General features: G+C 35.5%; 1 protein-coding gene across 4 annotated transcripts in view; it reads right to left on the bottom strand.

Annotated features, from left to right (window-relative positions):
* The window catches only part of ROS1 (ROS proto-oncogene 1, receptor tyrosine kinase), a 139,920-nt gene that overhangs the window by 90,068 nt on the left and 27,738 nt on the right, over positions 1-22,114 (bottom strand). For 3 of the 4 annotated variants that reach the window (XM_032274956.1, XM_032274957.1, XM_032274958.1), the window contains exons 8-18: positions 21,576-21,777; positions 20,850-20,926; positions 19,253-19,375; positions 18,798-18,982; positions 17,892-17,989; positions 13,810-14,306; positions 12,236-12,448; positions 11,340-11,450; positions 10,129-10,307; positions 7,833-8,024; positions 3,648-3,748 (exon numbers count right to left, since the gene is read on the bottom strand). In XM_032274956.1, coding sequence (XP_032130847.1) covers positions 3,648-3,748; positions 7,833-8,024; positions 10,129-10,307; positions 11,340-11,450; positions 12,236-12,448; positions 13,810-14,306; positions 17,892-17,989; positions 18,798-18,982; positions 19,253-19,375; positions 20,850-20,926; positions 21,576-21,777 — 1,978 coding nt within the window. Of the gene's footprint in view, positions 1-3,647; positions 3,749-7,832; positions 8,025-10,128; positions 10,308-11,339; positions 11,451-12,235; positions 12,491-13,809; positions 14,307-17,891; positions 17,990-18,797; positions 18,983-19,252; positions 19,376-20,849; positions 20,927-21,575; positions 21,778-22,114 lie in introns of all 4 variants that reach the window. The other variant, XM_032274959.1, reaches the window with a different exon arrangement.

Below are 22,114 nucleotides of genomic sequence, written 5' to 3'. Positions count from 1 at the left end.
CAACCATAAAAAGGAGGAAAGAATGGTATTCATAGCAACCTGGATGGAATTTGAGACCATTATTCTAAGTGAAGTAACTCAGAAATGGAAAACCAAACATCATACGTTCTCACTCATAAGTGGGAGCTAAGCTATGAGGATGCAAAGGCATAAGAATGATACAATGGACTTTGGGAATTTGGAGAAAAGGGTGGGAGAAGGGTGAAAGATAAAACTACACATTGGGTACACTGTATACCGCTCAGGTGATGAGTATGCCAAAATTTCAGAATTCACCACGAAATATTTATCCATATAACTAAATACCCCATTCCTCAAAAACCTATTGAACTAAAAAATAAAATTTTTTTAAAGAGAAACTACCTATTGGGTAATATGCTTGTTACCTGGGTGACAATCTGTACCCCAAACCCCCAGGATACACTATTTTTCTATAGAATCCAACTGCACATGTATCCCTTAAACTAAAATAAAAATTTTAAACCCAACAATAAAACAAAAAATGAATGTAAAAACTCAAAAAGTTTAAAAAAATAAAGAAATTGAAATAGTTGTACTATACAAACACTAAGCAAAAGAAAGCTGGTGTGGCCATACTAATATCAGACAAAGGAATCTTTAAGATGAAGAATATTAGCATAGATGAATAGGAATATTTTATAATAATAAAAAGACAATATAATCAAGTATATAGATAGCCAATAACTAAATATAAGCACCCAAAGACATTAACCAAAAAGAACTATAGACAAATTTACAATCATAGTTGGAGACATACCAAAATTTGTTAAATACAACTACTATAGACCTTAAAAAAAACTCATAGTTTTAAATGCCAGCGAGTGGAATCATATAAAAACAACGACCTCTCTTTTCACCCTAAAAAGCTAGAAAAAGAACAGAAAATTACATCTAAAATCAATAGAAAAGGAAAAATAATAAAAATAAGATTGGAAATTAATGAAATAAAAAATTAACAAAATAGAAAAAAATCAACAATACCAGAAACAGGTTATTTGAAAAGATGAATAAATCTGATAAACATTTAGCAGGAGTGATCAAGAAAAAAATGTACCAATAGCAGAAGTATAAAAGAATATGACTATAGGCCCTACAGGTATTAAAATGATAATAAGATGACATTATTAAATTTGGCAACTCATGCAAAATAACAAATTCTTGAAAACATGAATTACCAAAACTGGAAATAAAAATAAATAGCCTTAATCCTTAAGAGATATTGAATTTGTAATCAAACAATTTTCCACAAAGAAAACTTCAGGTCTAGATGAATTCACTTGTGGATTTTATCAAAACTAAAGAAGAATTAATAGCAATTATATACAAATGCTTTCAAAAAATTGAGGAGAGAATGCTTCCTAAGTCATTTTTAAGACTAACTCTTACTAAAGTATTCTAGAAGAATCTGGTAGGACATATAAATGAAGTTAATAATGTATAAGACACAAAGTCAATATACAAAAAGCAGCTGTATTTTCCCACACTACTAATGAACATTTAGAAAATGGAATTTTTAAAAATAACATATATAAAGCATCAAAAAAATAGATACCTAGACATTAACCTAATAAAATACATGTTAGACATCTACACTAAAAACTATAAAACACTGCTGAGAGAAATTAAAGAAAACCCAAATAAATGAAAGAGAGACACCACTTTCACTGATTAGAAGATTCAATATTTTAAGATATTTATTCTCCCTAAACTGAAAAGAAATCAAAATTCCAGCAGGGTTTATTCTAGAAATTAGTGAGATGATTTTAAAATCTATTTGGAAAGACAAAAGATCAAGAATAGACAAAATAAAAATATTGGAAAAGCAAAGCAAAGTTGGAGGACCGAATCTTGCCTATCTTTAAGTTTTTCTATAAATTTCTCTAATAATCAGGACAATACAGTACTGGCAAAAAGAACAGACTAATATATCAAAGGAACAGAATAGAGAGTCAATTAATAGACCCAAACATACACAGTCAAATTGTTTTCAATAAAGGTCCCAAAGTAATTAAATAAAGAAAGAGAAAATCTCTTCAGCAAATGGTGCTAGAACAACTGGATATCCCTATAGAAAGGAAAAAAAGAAATCTTTAACCCATGTCTCAGACCATACCCCAAAATAAATTTAAGATGAATCATAGATCTAATCATGAAAGCTAAAACAATAAAACTTCTAGAAAAAAATACAGTGTAAAATCTTTGCAACCTTGGGATAGGTTAAGATTTCTTACAGAAAACACAGAAAGGACAGAATATAGAAAACGCATAAATTGGACTTAATCAAAATGAAATTCTGCTCATCAAAGCATACCACCAAGAAAATAAGTAGATAAACTAAACACTGAGAGAAAATATTCATAACACATATTTTGACAAAGTGCTTATATACAGAACAACTCAATAACAAAAAGGCAACTCATTTAAAAAGGAGAAAAATACTTGAACAGGCACATCATAAAAGAGGATATATAAATGGCCAATAACAAATGAAAAAGTGATCAAAATTGATAGTCATCAGGGAAGTGCTAATTAAAATCACAATATTTACTGCTCCACACACCAAAGAATGGTGAATATAAAAACGATTGTCAAAGCCAACTGTTGGGGGGATATGGAAGAACCACAATTCTCATACATTTTTATGGAAATATAAAATGGCACAAACATTTCGAAAAATTGTTTGGCAATTACTTAAGAATATAAGCATCTATCTACCTTATCACCCAACAATTCTAATCCTAGGTATTTATCCAAGTATATATCCACAAAAAGCCTGTATACAAATATTCAGTTTTACACATGATAATCAAAATTAGGAAGCAATTAAAATGTCCATTAAGACATGCATAGAATGGATACACAGACAGTGGTATCTTCACACAATGGAATACTACTCAGCAATAAAAAGGAAAAACTACCAACATAACGTGGATATATCACAAAAGATTTTATGCCAAGTAAAAGAAGTCAGACACAAAAAATATATATTTCTGGATGGAGGCAGAGTGACTGGGAAAGGGCACAGGAATTTATTGTGATGATGGATACTTTCTATGTCTCAAAATGCATTTGTCTAAACTGATGTAATGGAACACTTAAGATCTGAACATTTCACATTATTTATATTATAACTAATTTTTAAAGCAAAAGTGTAAATTTTATTTTTAAAATATCTGACAAAGCTAATGTTGAAGATGTAGAGATACTGACAAGAGCAAGACAGGGGGATACGTTTGAGGATGTAGATCAAGGAGATAATTCATGTAGTCCCTTTCACCCTCTGGTTTTTATTTAAGACATCGCATGAAGAGTTCTGCCTTCATTCCATAACGTATACTCTATTTTGTGAAGGAGCAGAAAAGCTTATCCATACACTTCCTGGGCTCTTGAGCAGCATTCTCCTGAGTATCTATTCTGTACTCTCTTCATACCTCATCACAGCACTTACCATATTCTGCTGTAACTAGTTGTTTACAAACCTCTTTCCCCTACAAGCCCAATGCCTGCAACACAGTGGATAACCAGAAATATTTACTGAAAGAATAAATGAATTTTCATGCATTATCATTTATGACTTAGGGACAAGTTTTCTTCTCAATCAGTTGCCTTTGAGGGACCCTACTTACCTCTGTCCCCGAAGAACAGCTGTGTACAGGTGAATATATTGACTGTCTTGAACCAGCCAATACAGGAGCACATCACTGAGATCTAAAGCTAGAGCAGTTACCTAAAGAGAAAGTAAGGTAAGAAAATAAACCAAATACATGTTTGAAGTGTAGCTTTGTGAACAGGTCACACTTAAGCTATAGATTTCTCATTAACGTCCTCTTTGAAATAATAAATTCAGTAATTTTTACTTTTTTCTGAATATAAAAGTTATATGATTATGCTTATTACTATGTTATTTGGATATAAACACTGGTGTCCTAAAATTCCACAAAAAGGCAATAAGTATATTATTCACTTTTATGTACTTAGCTCCAGTAATTATCAAAGTATGATTCTCAGACCTGCAGCAACAGCATCACCTGGAAACTTGGAACACATACAAATTATCAATCACACACCAGAGCTACTGAATCTGAAATGCTGAGCCTGTGTCAAGCTTGCCTAAAGACAGTGATAACTCTGGCCTTTTTAGCAACATGAGCCAATGAATTTTGTTATTGTTTAAACCTGTTATCAAACATAGCTGCATATTAGAATGATCTGTGGAGTTTTTTAAAAAAACCTCTATTCCCAGGCTGCCCTCTATTAGATTATGATTGCTGGGGATGGAACCTGGCTCCAGTATGTTTTAAAACTTCACAGGTAATTCCAACATGCCACCAATGGTTTAAACTATTTGAATTGTGTTTTCTATTAATTGCAACCCAAAACATTCTCATACACTTTGAAAAGATCATACACACAGAATGTTTATGTTAAAATTGAATAGTAATGTGTATATAAAGTCCTATTTCCAGATGACATATGAGAACCACTTCTTACTACTCTTTGCTTTCTTGTTGCAATGTATATCTTAATTTTACATCCAGTTTTCTAGGTGAGGCCTGAGGAAAGGCTGCTTTTCCTATGGCATAGAATATATGAGATAGAAGTTACTATCCAAAGTTCCTGTTTTAGCTTTCTTTGGCTTTACAAATATTGCTGAGATTGCCAGTAACCTGATCTCAGAGCAGTGGAATCTCCCTATAATATACCTAGAGGCTATGCAGTATCCCCAATAGAATTAAAGTTGACGACTACATCTTTAGCGAGATACAACAGCATTTAAACAAAAGTGATGAGCCAGTGAAAAATGTGAAAAGACTTCAATAAGGTATCTAAGAACCAAAGTTCTTCCTGACAAGTTACTCTGCTACAAAGAAGCAGTTGTAAGGTACATGGCAGCAAAAACCCTTCAGTTGTCATATAAATCACAGCATTCTACCTTCAGGAAAATTCAACCAACTTATTCTCCAGAAGGTAAAAATCTATTCTGGCAATTTTCAGCCTTTTAGGAGTTGAATTACGTCCTTGCTCCATATTAAGAAAGATTTATTGATTTTTTTTCAATAAATCTTTTTTTAAAAAAAGGTTAATCTTGTTTGGTTATTTACAATGAGATGCACTAGAGTTTCTACATTACAAATTAAGTCTATTTTTATCTATTTTAAAAAGATTCTACAATTTTTTTTGCTGGAATATAACAAACTATTCAAATTCTAAGTAAAATTTAGGTGTTAGGTCATCATCCCATTTTTCTGCAAGTCAGCAGCTTCATATTTAAACAATCAGAGGGTGTTCCAAACCTTATGTACAAACCTCTCTGATCTAAGCTAAAACCTTCAGGTTAAATTTTAACTCTATGGCAAAATGTACCATATGCTGTGATTTCAGCTCATCAGATGTGGCAAAATGTATCTTTTTACCTTAGAAGAATCTCTTACTTTGTTCATTCTTTTTTTATCACACAAATAATTGGGGCTTTCTATAAATAATTGGCTGACCGTATTTCATTATATCTGCTGATTGCAAAATATATTACTGCATTATAAATCTGTATATGATATAAGTGAACAAGAGACAAATGGAGAGCAATGCACTTTTTTGAAGTGCATTGCCTTCAAAACAGCCACTGGCACTAATGGAGTCAGATAGATTAAATATCAAATCATGGAACCACAACACAGATTTCCAAAAGCAACAATAGCACTTGACAATCTGGGAGAGGATATGGAGAGAAGTTTTGTTTTGTTTTGTTTTTTTCTTAATTTCCATTCTTTTGCTTTTAATATATGTATATTTTTAATTTCAGTAGCTTTTGGGGTACAGGTAGCTTTTGGTTACATGGATGAATGTACAGCAGTAAAGGTTGAGATTTTAGTGCACCAGTCATTGAATAGTGTAAAATGTGCCCAATGTAATGAAGCATTTTTTAACCCCTCACCCAACTTCCACCCACCCTCCGTCTGTGTCTCCAAAGTCTACTATATCACACTGTTGTGTTTTTGCATACCCATGTCTTAGCTCTCACTTGTAAGTCAGAACTTACAGTATTTGGTTTGCCATTCCTGAGTTACTCTACTTAGAATAATGGCTTCCAGCTCCACCCAAGTTGCTGCATTATTTCCTTCTTTTTTATGGCTGAGTGGTATTCCATGGTGTAATTATACCACATTTTCTTTATCCACTCATCAGTTGGTGGGCACTCAGGTTGGTTCCCTATGTTTGCAATTGCAAATTGTGCTGCCATAAACATATGCGTATAGGTGTCTTTTTGATATAATGACTTCCTTTCCTTTGGGGAGATACCCAGGAGTGGGATTGCTGGATTGAATGGAAGAAATACTGTTAGTTCTTTAAGAAATCTCTTCACTGTTTTCCATAGAAGTTGTATTAATTTATATTCCCATCTGCAGTGTATAAGCATTTGGAGTGGGGATATAAAGAGGAGTAAGAAGGATGAATTTCCCCCAAACATGCTGAGAAATTGAATGACTCACTCATTTATAAGAAAGTCCCAAGGTCACTCCAGAGCTTTTTCCTGGTTGGCGAGAGTACTCAAACAACCATATCAGAACACTGGGAAGATTACTGACAAAGTCCCTGAGGTGGAGAAGAAGTTACTCTAGAGATAACATTATCAATATGTTTTTACAAAAATGAAAATGCTTTTACCTAACAATTACATTTGAGAAACAAAAATATGTTTTCTTGGTATTCAGATTCAAGTGACTCCAAGATAGAATTAAGGGACCTTTTTATTATTTGACAAGAATGATTAACCTATGGATATGGCACATAAATTTCTTTCTCTTTTAAATGTCTGTGTTATAATCCATGTAATGCAAATCATGTCTCTTTAAATATCCTGGGAAATTTATGGCCCACATATGTTATTGGAATTGGAGATCAAGTGACTCAACCATTAGTTCATATATATACAAATATGCATATATTTTTTAAATTATCTGGTAATCTGTATTCTGTATATTTTAACTCTGCAGAAAAAAATGACTTAAAATAAGAAAATCTTAAGGGATGTATTAGGTAGAAGTAGTGTGAATGATTTATTTATTCTTAACGCATTTCTGTAATTTTCAAGTTTTCTACAATAGAACTATGTCACTATTATAGTTGGAAAAAAAAACCTAGTGGGTAAACACTTTCAAGAAAATAGGTATGCAGAAGCTGAAGAAGTAAAAGTAACATTTGCTTTAGAAACATTCCTATATCAGGCATATTTTGCAGGTTGAGTAATAATAATTACTGAGCATGTACATTGTACCTGGAACTATTCCCACTCCTTCTCATGAATTATTTCATATAGTCTTTATAACAATACTAAAAGTAGAATAATAGTTAATAGTTCCATTTTTCAGATAAGAAAAGAGACACAGAGAAGTCAAATAATTTGCCTAGGTTTTTAGAAACAGTTTTTAGAGCAGTCAGTACCCAAAACTGATTGAAAATAGTAAAATGCCTAATCACCACCTGATTCGAAGCTCTAAAATATTCAACAGAAGTCCTTAAGACTATACAAACAGTAATAAATTAAAATGTTTTAAGTTGAGTTCACTCAAAATAAAGCAAACTGAAAAAATCTCCATAGTTTATTTGAATTTACATAATCAATTATGACCATCAAATAAGGCTTTTTTTGTTTGTTTTTCTAATAAAAGAAATCTTCGTTATACCAAGATCTTACCAACACGGTATTTTTTTTAGAAGTCTGCTTTAACTATTCACAATAAGCAAGAGACAGTATTATCATAACTATAGAGTTATATAGTATTACTAAATGGTCAGATCTTTTCATTTGTCACCTTTTTCCCAGAGAACCAAGGCTGTGCCTGTAGTATAAGGGAACTTTCCCCATTTAGTCTGGTGCTTTCCACTGAATAGAGTGTGGTCCAGTAGAGATATCCACCAACTGAATCCACAACCATGTCATTCACCAACAGCTTCACATGGGTCACAATGTCCGTGTGTCCTGTCAACATAGACTGCCTTTGTATCTAAAAAGCATAATTGTATGGTCAGTTAATGGCTTTCAAGTGATATTGTTATTTCTGAATAGTTTATTGCAATCATTAATTGCTTGATTAATCCATTCATTCAACCACAAATAGTTATTGGCACTATATGCTGAGTAGTGTGCTAAGTCTTGGAAACACAGCAACAAGCAAATAGGCATGGCACCTGCCTTAATGGGGCTTATCTCTTTACATGCCTCCAAAGAGAAGGGAAGTAAATTTATTTTGCATAAAAATGACTGCTATTCCTAATTATACGTGCAGACAGTGTAAACACTGCTAGATAAGAATACATTTGATTAGACTCCCAAGAAAAGATGTATATGTCCTTATAAATGATGACAGCTCTCCTGCTCTTCTCTATCAGTGTAGTTCCCTAATATTTCATTATTGAGTACCAATAATGTGCCAGGCACTGTACTTTTTTTATCTTTAAAATATAAACTCCTGTAGTCCTCACATTAAACTTGGGAAGGATTTCTATTCCCTATTTTTTCACAGGTAAAGTGAGTTAAAGTTAAACAATTTGTCCTGGAGTTAAACACTTTTATCAGAGATTTTAAAAAATACTAAAAACTGGTTTTTATGTCCACGCTTATGTTTCATTTTTCAAAAGTATTTTTAAACTAACCCATTTGAGGGAGCATTCTCTGACTAACCCCACTCAATTTCATTCTACTTGCACATCTTTGGCACTTATGAATTCAGATTATACCATACTGCTTTGTCTCTAAATACATTGCTTCATATGCTTCTTTATTTCATATATGTATTTTATCTCCTCAGAAGAGCAGGGACAACTGATGGTGGCTGCACAACACTGGACACGATAAAAAATCTCTGAACTCTACACAATAAAGGACATGTTGGCTATTTATTTTATATGCACCTACTTTGCCTTCTTTCAAGGCTTTCAACACATTGGTGGTAGACAAATGATTGCTGGACAAATAAATGAATGGACAGCAAGCACTTTCCTGATTAAAAATGATTTCAATACCATACTTCTTGATCTGTCAGGCCAATGTTCTTGGCGCTAACCATCAGCTTTCTCTACAAAGTATATTACTCCACAGGTGTGCTGGATGTCTTTATTTTGCCTCTAGGTCTAATCTCCACCATTCTCCACCCTACTCAGTGTTCCACAAGAGGCTGACATCTGTGGACTTCATCTGCTAGGCTGATGGGTTGTCGTCTGGCTTCTGGTGAGGTTCAGCCAATGGAAGCACTGGCAGATCAGAGGGCAGGAGGAAAAAGGGGTAGGGGTTCTTACTCCTTTAGCTGTCTCCTTGCCAAACCATGCATCTCAATAGTGGCTGGCTTCTGTGCCTAAAGTCACAGTTCATATCAGATACTCTCCTACAGTCACAGCCCTCACCAGGTTTTTCCACTTCTTCCCCTTGCTGCTTCAAATCTAGACTTATATCTTCACACACTTGCAAACCGTGAGGATGCCTCACCACCATTTGTTCATTTTCCCTAGCCTTTGAAAATGTCTCTTCATTTAGTTTCCTTGAATCATAACTTTGGAGCATGCCATGTTCCTGCCAAGACACCAACCCTCAGGTGAGCATGTTTATGTCTTTATTTTAAACTATTATTGGGGAAAAAAATAACTAGTTCAACAAATGGTGATAACAAATTTAATTTACACAAAAACACATTTTAAAGGGGATATGGGGCCAGGTGTCATGGCTTATGCCTGTAATCCCAGCATGGTGGGAGATGGAGGCAGGCAGATCACTTGAGGTCAGGAGTTCAAGACCAGTTTGGCCAACATGTTGAAACCCTGTCTCCACTGAAAATACAAAAACTAGCCAGGCATGGTGGCACATGCCTGCAATCCCAGTTACTTAGGAGGCAGAGGTTGCACTGAGCCGAGATCACGCCACTGCACTCCAGCCTGGGCAGTAGGGTAAAACTGTGCCTCAAAAAAAAATTATTTTTTAAGTGAGTTTGTTAAAGATAAACATTAAATAGGTCATAACACAAGTGGTACACAAATATTTTTTTAAATGAAATTGGTGTGCAAGTCGCTGAAGTAAGTATTGTTCTAGAGCATCCAGAATGCCATGCTTTAACTCACCACATTTGTCTTTCCAGCCCAGTAGAGAAAGTGGCCCAGCCACTCAAAAGCTAAAGCCCCTGCTCCTGCAATGCTGGGTAGGTGATAATTCTCTGAGATATCCGTCCCATTCAGCAGCCACACAAAAACATCACCTTTCGTGTCACTGTAGTAGAGGCTGTTGTTATACCAATCCATATCTCAAAACAAAGTGAATTATTAGCAGTTACTTTTCACACATACCAACAAAAACATACTGAGTCAATAAATCACATCTGCACCTCAACATAATTTTAAAGAACACACTGATATATATTCACTAGAACTTTAAGGATCTGTCAAGAATACTTCAGTAATGTTACCCCAAAATCTTAACCCCTGGAACTGGGCAGAACAACTAATACACATCAAGCATCTCCTATTTGCCAAACATTGTCCCAGGCACTTTGCAGATCTCACTTAATTCCCAAAATAAAGTTATGAAGTAGGAATTATCCCCATTTTTGAGATGGTAAACCTGAGACAAGCTGAGATCGTGTGTTCTGCCTGAGGACTCACACATATATTGAGACGAAGCCCAGAATCAGCCAACACCAAAGTGGCATTCTCTCCACTGATGCTACATTACCTACGACCGGCTCCTGTTAGTCAGAAATGCTGTTGTACTTTAAAGGGTCAAATAAATCAATAAACAGTCAGATAACTATGGAAGATGTCATCTTCAGGTGAGGTCACTATTATGCCACCCTAGAATGAAGTCTTTTCTTCCTTCTAATGCCTTCCAAGCAAATTACCCATTTATTACTTAATAATCCTCTTTGTCAATCAATTGTTCCTTACAACTTATTCAGAACTCTATACAGCAATTTCTGCTCCTGTCTTCTAGCAAACTCATAGTAAATTATCTTTAAGTATAACTGTCTCAGTGGAACAAGATAGGCTGTTAATGTGAGATGACATTGGTAGATTAATATGTGAGCATTATATCAAAGCCTTGCTGGTGGGCATAAAACTAGAAACAACCTCACATTTTGTGACTTAACAAATACCATTCCTATTTAAGAACTGACATTTTTCTAACAGAATCACTGGCAGTAGAGTTCAATCAATATTTTTTCCTTTCACTATTGACCTAATACCAAAATACCCTATTCTTTTGCTTTATTGAATGACGTAGGAAGTTTTAAGAGTAGAAATCTGTCATCCAAGTGAAGAGAGGACTTGGTGTTTACCTGATACATTTCCTATATCAGAAGATAAGAACTCTCCTGGGCCAAAGCTATTTAATGGTTTACTCCAAAGCCCATCTTCTTTCACAGCCATGATAAATGGTGGCTCCGTAGCTGTTGGGTAAAAAAGAAATTAAAAGAAACATCATGGAAAGCAAACTCTTTAAAGATACCTTATATACTTATATCTACATCTCATATCTTAAGATTTTCTTTATAAAGTAAAAGAACATCAACACTTTGAAAAGTTCTATAAAAGGATATGAGTAATTGTATGAAAGGATCTGTGTAACAAGAATGATACCATTAAACACACTTTCTGATTTTCACACAAATTTTTGAAACTTGAAGAAATACGCATGGTGCAATTGCCTCTATGACAGTGTCTTGATCATTGCAGAATTTTTTTTGAGGTGGCTTTGGCTACTGTTTGTCATGGTCTCATTCAGAGCACCCAGAAATAATTGTGATAACAATAGCAGCATAAATGGTATAGTCATCTTTCCATTCCTTTTCAGCCAAGAGGATGGAATTCAACATAATTCACAGCCCCTCAACTTCTCTCAGCAAGACCTTCAGCGTTCAGGAACACCACTGCTTAATAAACCATGAGAAAAAATAAACCCATAAAGAATCAGTTATAGTGTTTCCTAAAAATATCTTGGAAAGTTTAAAGTGGCAGGTTAGAAACACTAATTAAATATCACACAATGCTTTATTTGCTTTCCTAATCTCAGAAAATAAATAGGTACTCAACATGTGTTTACTCAAACACATACTTAAGAGGTCAATACACCCTCATTCTAATTCCTTTACATCCAAGGCAAGGAAATTTAAAGGACGCTCAGCTATGCCTCTTTTTGTGAGAGTCACTCCTTAAATCCAGAACATTTTCTCACCTGGCACCAGGGTAGTACCCACTGAAGGCTCTGACCAGGGGCCTGGCCCCTTTAGAGAACTCGCTCTCACGGAAACCTTGTATTTTGTAGCACTCTGCAGTTCAGGTACATTCAGCATGGTTCCACTTACATTCAAGGAAATATAAGTGACTTCAGGATGGTCTTGGGTGGATACTTTCACCTCATAGGTCCAGTTCTGCCAGGCAGAAGGGCCTAATTCAAAGAGTTCAACAATATCACTGGTCAGGATGACATGTGTAAGGGCAAACCAAGGATTCTCAATAAATTCACCTACAGCCTCATCTCAAATGGGAGAGCAATTGAGCAGTAGTATCTGCTACCCTGATAATAACCAGGGATAGTTTGTTGATGAGGCTGGGACAGTGTTCATTCCTTGTGCCACTCATTTTGCTGCATTGAAGAAGACAGCATTCCCAACAAATAGGACTGTCCTTCAGTCAAAGCTACACGCTTGCTGCATATAATTGTCAGAGGGGTTCTCTACAACAATAACAGATATAATCAGGCTCTTAATAAAAAATTCTTAATGATGAATCTCTAAGGTAATTACCACTGTTTGTATAGTACCTTCCTCCAAGAAGCGCAATCAGGAAAAAAGATCACCTATTCATTCTCAGCCCTCTTTGAGATATGCAGCAAACATACGTAATTAACTTTGTTCTAAAGCAAAAAAACAGCCAATGTTTGCTAAATACTTACTATTATCTAGGGGACCAGAGGTTGGCAAACTCCACTCACAGGCCAAACCTGGCCCGCTGTTTCTGTAAATAAAGTTGTACCGGAACATAGCCACAGTTATTCACTTACATGTTATCTAAGGCTGTCTTCACTCAATAATGGCAGAGTTGAGTTGCTATGACAGGGACCATCTGATCCACAAAGTAAAGAAAAATATTTACTATCTGGCCTTTCCTTTACAGAAAAAGTTTGCTGACCTTTGTGCAAGATACTATTCTAAGGGCTTTACTTATGTATTTTAATTTTACTGTGTGACAGTTCCATTAAAAGATATAATAAATATTCCCCTTTTCCAGTTGTGGAAACTGAGGCACAGAGTGGTTTACTTGCCCAGGGTCATTTTGTTAACAAATGGCAAGACAAGCATTTGAATCCATCCAGGCTGACTCCAGAGCCCACCTGCTTACCCACCACACACACTACCTCTCTCTAGAGATGGAGATTCGAGTCCAGAGAATTTCAGGGAATTGCTCAAATTCATGCAAGCTTTCAATGGCACAAAAAATCTCAATCCAAGCATTCTATCTCCCTGGCTATTTGTCCTGACTAGAATGTCAATGCCTGGTTCTTAGCAGACATTCAATTAATGTTCAAATTATTCTATTGGGATATGCATGGAAAACATAGATACTCTCGCAATGTAAAACTAGTAAATGCAGAACAAATGTATAAACTTTTTTTAAGCCAAGTAGCTGCTTCTGGTTGACGACTGAATAACCACTAGGGCTCTCAAAATTGAATCATAACACCAAGCAGTTCAAGCCTTTCTCTTGTTCCAGCAAGGCTAGTAACCACCCTGGGGACAGAGCACTCACTGGCTCCTATGGCAAGGGCAGGAGGCTTCCATTGAACAAGAGCCTGGTGAGAGCCAAACAGCACCGAAAGCTCCTGCGGGCGGCCTGGCAGAGGGTGTGGCTGGGAGGATGAGCCAAAGATGACCAAGTTACCAAACCCAAATTCTTCTATGTGGCTGAGGTCACATCCCACGATGAACTCATTAAAAGACAAAGCATCCTGTTGGAAAACGACCTTGCCATTTGTGACAAGGAAGTCATTGTTTTCACAAGCAAAGCTTTTCACATCAGCAATGGGGATGTGAGGTAGGATGATATGGGAAGCAGAGCCATCTAGAAATGTTGACATGAAGACCTGGGCGGTGTCATTGAAGTAAATGATTCGCTTGGACTGTGGCTTGATTGCAAAGTCCTTTAATGTGCAACTCTCCACAATACGCACAGCTTCTGCACACTGGCCAGATGGCACTGGAAGATCTACTCTATATATGCCATCTCTCAGAAGGTAAAAGACATACCTGACATAGGAACAAAAGAAACCTCATGAGATTCAATGCAAAGGTGGATGAGTAACCTCCTCAGCTAATTGCTTTATTCTGTTGCACAATCAGAACTATGTACCTCTGATGTTGCTAAGTATGGGATTGTCCAAGATGCAAAAATGTAACTACCTAAGATATACTCTATTCGTTTGTTACAAGTTGAAACATTAAAAAATTTCAGCCTCACTTCTAATGTGTAGTCTCTTAATTATTATAAGTGACTTTTTAAAAATTTATTTATTTTACTTTAGATGCATACTATATCTGGCATTTCTCCCCATGTTATCCCTCCCCACCCTTCCCTTCCTCCCCACCCACCGCTGTCTCTCCCCTACCCTCCCAAATGCCCCCAGTGTGTAATGCTCCTCTCCCTGAGTCCACATGTTCTCGTTGTTCAACACCCACCTATGAGTGAGAACATAACGGTGTTTGGCCTTCTGTTCTTGTTTTAAGGAATCAAAAAATTCAAAAACAGAAAGGGTTTCTTTTTTTTTGAGACAATGTCTTACTCTATCACCCAGGCTGGAGTGCAGTGATGCAATCACAGCTCACTACAGCCTCAACCTCCTGGGTTCAAGTGATCCTCCCACACCTCAGTCTCCCAAGTAGCTGGGACCACAGGCGTGCCACTGCACTGGGCTAATTCTTGTATTTTTTGCAGAGACAGGGTGTCACCATATTGCCCAGGCTAGTCCTGAATTCCTGGGCTCAAGTGATCTCCCCACCTTGGCTTCCCAGAGTGCTGGGATTACAGGCATGAGCCACCATGTCCAGCCAGGAATGGTCTTTCAAATCTTTAAAGAAAAACATACTATATAGAAATCACATGGCTAAATATGGTATTTAGTATAAAATACTTTCCTCCAAAAAACACACATCCTTAAGTCTAATTTTATCAGTAAATTTTTCTTATGCATTCTGGGTGATAAATGGAAGAAAGCAAAACATTTAAGTCATTTTTAGTTGCACAGTTATCATTTTGCCATAACAATCTAGCATGACTACTTTGCATTTGCAGTGGGCTGATTTTTTTTAATCTACAATTAATTCAGGCAATAGAGCTACCATTTTATAAACCACAAAGAAATACCCCACATAAGACTAAAGCAGGACCACCCAGCAATCAGGAGAAAGAAGCCAATGAAAGAATTAGAGAAGCACATCTAGTTTAAAGTCAAACCTCACAATAATGAGGCAGGTTATTTTAATAACGAAAAAGCAAACATACCACCAAAATATTTCATTGACAATGAAATATGTAAATAACGTTTTAACCAAAATACAAAACCATTAATATGGATGTAGCTAATTTACAATTCGTGATTATGGAGACAGGTGCTAACAGAAGTCTATTTTGATAAATTCTTCTCATCCCAACCCCAAGGACTGGCAGCATTCCAACCTCTCATCACAACTGTCAAATCATTTTCCTTGTCCTTGTTTAGGTCTGCTCTAATTTCCCTTGATGTCTGTTCCAAATCTTTATCAACTTTTTCAAAACTCCTATGCTAGAATAATGTCGAGATATAAGTTCCATTTTGAGATAAGAAGCTATTCTTTTCCCTGAGGAAGGATTGTAGCAGGCAAAAAGCAAAAACAGCTTGGCTCTTAATTTTCTGCTTTTGTTTCCCAAATTCAAAATCTTTAACAGAATTTGGAGAATTTTCAGAGTAGATAAAAGGAAAAATATCTGTGATAAAGATTACAATTATTATATTGAAGCAGGGAGGAAGAAAAAGAAAAATAGAAGGTGAAGAGATTTGGTGCATGGGAAGAGGAGGACAGAGTGAGGAGGAGTAGCTGGGGTGGAAGGAAGATGGGGAAGTGGTGATAGGAAGAAGAGCAGAGGTTTACAGTAAGTCTGACTTCAGTGAGGAGATAATTCAGCAGTGCAAAAAGAACAGCATGGGGAAAAATATTTCTAATACCAGGACAATACACTGTTTCACACGTTTGCTGTCTGTTAGGACCACTATACACAAACTATTGCTAAAAGGTACATGCTGATTTTTACAGAAACTCTCCTATCATGGTATGGAGAGATGGTTAGAAGACAAGCCGTGGAGCAAGAAGTCCTGGAGCAAAACTTGTTCCAGGGCCTGTCTGGTTCCACTTTTTCCACTGGTTCCATTGCAAAACAGCTCTATCATCTTGGACAATTACTGAATCAACCTGTGTTTCCCTTTCCTTATCTAGAAAACTAAGATAATAAAAGTATTTATTTCATAGGGTTGAATACAAATTAAATGAATTATTGGACATAATACACTTAGAAACACATTAAGTATAAATACTAATTATCATTATCATTTCTAGTCACATTGCAAAATATAAGCACAAGCCCATTTTATCCTAATGGAAAAAAAGAGCCACTGAAGACCTCACTGATCTCATTTGAGATTGATTAATGAGTGAAATTCATTATCATCAGAATGAGTCATTTTGTGTAAGTGTCAATAACAAAGTTACATTTCACAGGACCGCAGACCTTTACAAATGAAAACGATAAGATCCAGAGGATCCTTGTCCTACATCACAAAGTATTTTGAAATATCCCATAATTCAGTAATTCACTTAGACCCAAGAAGTTAGAATAAATCCTTAGTAAATTGTGAATGAATAGGAATAGAAAGCTTGATTTTAAAATCAAAAATGAACAATCTTTTTTAAGAAGGCTTTGTTTGTGAAAAACATGTTATGAGCTATATTTTTTTCATTCAAAATGAAAGCAACTTTATTCCTATAGGAACAAAAAAAATTTAACCTTACAAATATGGGCCTTGCCTATTGGTTACTAATCTGTTATTATCTGGTCATATCTGAGAAATAACCCCAATAACACTTTTTATGTGTTTATCCTTCACATTCATATACATTTGGAGTTCACAAAATACATTCACAATGAATATCTCATTTTGTCCTCAAAATAATCCAACTGGGTAAGTATTATTACCTTCCCTATACGGATTGATAAACCAATGGTCACAGATATGATGTTACTTGCTTGAGGTACTACTGCAATTTAACAGCACTGCGGTACAATGTGTTCATTTCATTTGTGGGTAGGAGGCAGAATTATCAGTTCCTGTCTCCTAAGGTGGATGCTAGTAGCTTTCTTATTAAGGAGACTCTTGATAGATGTAAGAACCAGGCCAGAGGAATGAACTAAATCTGCATGGCTTAGCAAAAGGAACAGGTGCAATAAAGGGGCATCTGACAGGTAGTATCGAGGGGGGCAATGAGACTGAGTTCCACCATAAAGAAGTGGCAAATCCAGGACTAGAACCCAGGTCCCTGACTCCAAGACAAGTCTTTCCCATGTGCCCATATTTGGCCATGAAAGAAAAAGGAAAAACTTTAGAGGAGTTGATTTATGTTTGAAAAAAATTTTCCTCCTGGCTCTACCAAATGAAAAATTTGCCTGGATGTAATTAAAATTACCTAAAATAAGATGCATAGATAGGCTCATCTAGCACTACAATGTTTCTTTAGCAAGCAAGTTTCTCAAAAACTATTTATTGCCAATGGAAGAGAATTCATTTTTACAAGGCTAACACTTACCCATTGTATGAATCAGCCACAATTTTTTGAGGTGCACTAATAGAAGGTGGAGTAATTTCCTCGATGTTTGAGCAATTCTTTAAATCACAGACACATACCTAAAACATAAAAAAAAAATACCAGTAGGATTAGCATCCATCTATATAGCATTCAATTCAGCCAACAAGTATCCCCGAGGATCTGTTCTGTGCTTGGAATTGTACTAGGCACCGAGCACTGTCCAAGACAAACAAAAAAGTCCTTAAATGGCAGTTTTATATCCTATATCCTAATGAGCTTATATATTATTGACATCAATGCAATACAAATGCCTATTCCCTGGCTTGTAGAGGCATTGGACTATGTTTAACATTTAAGCTATATTTAAGTTTATGGGCTTCTAACCATAGCAATGGCTGTTGCTTATTGTGATATGCCTGTACCTTCCAAAGAAGTAGAATTTGAAACATGTCAATACTGTGTGTCTTCATCAGCTCAAAATAATCCTTATGCAACTTAAAGAAAAATTTAGTACTACTGTATCTGTGGAGAACTACTAAATTTCCCTCTGGTTATGATATAATTTTAAATGTCTGCAGCTGACTTTTATCATGACTGGCAGTATTATCTAATGACAACACAGGTACCACCACTATCTTATGGAAGATAAATTATCTTTAGTATAAATCCATGACTCTAAAAAATTATGAATGAAGGTGATTTAAGTCTACGTGAGGACTAGGACTCAGTAAAGTCTATACCCTCCTATATGCCAGATCTATGATTCATTGATAATCTAGTATATAAAGCATAGTAAATACTTGAGAATTTATTGAATAAGAGAATTGTATTTAGTATTAAATATACCAAGATGTGCATATCAGTAGCACTACCTATCACCATTCCTCTTTAACTTCTCAGACTAACCAGTTCATCCATGATGAAATACATTCTTTGATAAAGCCAGTCTATGGAGATAGAAGAAATTAATCCTGAACCTCTGTAGAAAATTCTCAGGTCAGACACATCAGACATGTTGGTAGCCTTCTTCACCCATATGAAAGTTCCTTCAGAGAAATAAACAATTTGCCGGTGGACATCAACTGATATTCCTAGAAGAGCGATGCAAGTGCACATACATTATTATATAACAACCAGGACAAAAAGCTTATATGAATGAGAATTTATTTATTTAATGTTTAATAAATTAAAATAGAAGTCTTTTATTTTAAAAGAAAATATTCTTCTAATTTCTTCTAATATATTAGGATATTAAGAGAATATGTTCTAGAAATATTCAAAAATTGTCTTTTATTCTAGAAGTACTTCTTTTAGAATCTTTTTTTGCACACTAAGGAATCATTTCTTGCTATCATACTGACCTGTAATATTATGGTATATAGCATCCAACTGAAGGCAATGTGCTTCATCTACTAAATGTTTTAAAGATCTCTTTCTTAGAGAAGTTTTTCTGGATAAAAAGAGCCACTGTTCCTCTTCTTGAACTGAAAACAACAACATGATTTGCAGACAGGTAGACCAACCACAGGTACACTAACACACACAAAAAAGATCAATATTACTCTTCAAAGCAAGGGGGCTAGTGCTTGAAAGAGGCTGGCCAAATTTTCTCTGAGGACACTGGGGAATTGCATCTATGGTATAATCCACATTATTTTATGATTGGAGGTGGGAAGTACAGTAACAATCAAGCAGGATTTATGTTTATATGCTCCTAAATAACCCAGACATGACATCACAAGATGTATCACTGTTCTCAACAGTCTTGCCCCAGCTCAGCTCATTATTTTCAGCCACAAGATTTGGCTCGGTGGAGGTGGTCCACCCCAGGCCAGAGTGGGTTATGCACAACACACACATATAAACAGACACTGGTTATCTCTGTATTATCTTCAGTATCTTTCCCTTTGGGATAGAAGAAAGGTCCTTAGAGGAATGGCATTTGAAGGCTGCAGAACTCTGCTTGATGTCCTGTTCAAGTAGAGACTGATGCAGGGTGTATAGGTGAACATTTTTAGGGTATTTAGTGAACGTTACGCAATAATCACAGTAACAACAACCTCAACTCTGCTTTATATTTAACTCACCCTTTGGATGTGCTTCTGACATAATAAAAATACCTCTGCCTCCCTAGAGTCTAGGAACAGCTAAAAAAACCAAAGGCTGATGATAGATGACATTCAATATCCTTTGGCATAGGCATGCACAGATTAGAGTAAGGGGCAGACAAGTCAACAAATAGGGTTCTAGCAAAAATAGAAAAGAGACTCCTAGAATTCTGAATCTTTGCATGTTCTTAAAAATCTTTTATTAGTTTTCCCCAAAATTTCCAGTACCTCTTAGAAAGCATTTTCATTTATTAATTTTCTCATATATACACAGTAAGTATACATACGAATACAGTAAGTATTCAGTCTCTTGAGGTAATCATTAAAACACCAAAACCAAAAAAAAAAGAGTGCTTACAAAATGATAACAAAAGATACATTGGCAGATTGAATACTCATATAGTAAAAGATAAATATTAAAGTTCAGGCATATTTAAAAACAAAGATACTGGAAAAATGATGTCTGATATATGTTAAATAATTATAAATAATCTAAAATAGGGATTAGGGCAGAAAAATTATATGTATCCCCTAAGTGAGTAAATGTGAGTCACAAACACTAGTAATTTCAACTGAAACCAAAGATTTGAGGCCATTTTTTTAAAACCTGAACTTTTTAATTCTGATTTTTAATTCCCAAATTCTAATACTAAAACTTTAAATCTAACCACTTACTTCAATTCATTAAATACTTAGGTTCATTTGAATTGAAAACTTATCAAGTACCCCAAAAAATAATACTCATTTGGGCAGAAGAGGTGAGTCTTGAGGTCTACCAGGTGACCTGGCTCTGAAACCACCCTTGCCACCCTCATTCCTGTGTAGCTAAAGGAGCGAGCCTGAGGCATACCTGCTGAAGATGAAGTGGTAATACTAGATTCTGCTTCTGGACCCTCACCAACTTCATTTACTGCTGCAATAGAAAACCTGTTCCAAAAACAATTTGGAGAGATGTGTTTCATATGGCATGGTGTGAACATGAGACAAAAATAGAAGGAGCAATAACATTTCTATTTAAAGGATGATGTGGCAATGCATGGGTCTAGTTACGTGGTGCCACTGCTCAGCACTAAAATGACCATCAATCACATCCTTGTTTGCATTCCCCTAGAACAGTTCAGGGTCATGGAGGTCAAATGCTGAACTCTGCTATCTACACGACCCCCATTCTTCTCCAAATTTAAAGAGCCTTAGTAAATGCTAGAATAGTTAACAATAATAAAATAATTCCCCTGGTGGTTAACAAAAATACCTAAACAGAACTCCACCTCCTTACTTTTTTCATACTGAATTCAATGAAAATTTTACATTCATGGTGTTTATGATGTCTTTGTTAGCCCATATTTATAAGTATGCTGTGAATATAATAGAAACACTTGAGAAGTTTTTGCTTAGGGTGCCATAATCTAATAAGCATATAAGCTTGAGGAAAACCACAATGACTTCAGTCCAACACAATGGAGTCAGTGGCACTTCTCAAAGTACATTTAAACTATTTGATAGATATATTTCTTAAATAATTATCATGCCTGCAGCCATGCTGGTTACATTTTCCTCTGCATCATTTAATTCTTACCTGTAGACAGTATTTGGTAACGTGGAGTAAAACTGGAAACTGGTTCTCTGTGTCCCTGCATCTAATTTTTGATGTTTGCTGATCAGCCTTAAGTTATAACCCAAAATAGGTCCACCTGGGAATTGAGGTGGATCCCAGCTGACTTCCACAGTGTCGGGACTTGAGCTCTCAATATTCCCAATCAAAGGTGCAGTTTCAGGAACTGGAAGAGACAATGGTGACAAAGTGAACAGAAAAATGTGCAAATGTGATGTTTTAAAAATGAGATTTTAAAAAGTCTTGTTTTTTAAAAAAATTAATGGAAATATAATAATTTTATTAATATTCAAAATATGTGACAGAGGAAAGGTGGTAAGATGTCTAAACCAGTTAGCTCCTTTCTCAAGAGGTTCTTTCAAAGCTTACTTTCCTCATTTCTAATTAATGAAATAAAATTAAATATAGTAATATACAAATACAATAACGGTTATTTAAAAAAAGTCATCAGGGGCCGGGCGCGGTGGCTCACGCCTGTAACCCCAGTACTTTGGGAGGCCGAG

This window comes from Sapajus apella, unplaced genomic scaffold, assembly GCF_009761245.1.
Source record: "Sapajus apella isolate SASKATOON/1434 unplaced genomic scaffold, GSC_monkey_1.0 scaffold6, whole genome shotgun sequence".
Lineage (NCBI taxonomy): Eukaryota > Metazoa > Chordata > Mammalia > Primates > Cebidae > Sapajus > Sapajus apella.
The sequence above is the reverse complement of the archived record's forward strand: the minus strand, read 5'-3'. Positions and strand labels throughout refer to the sequence as shown.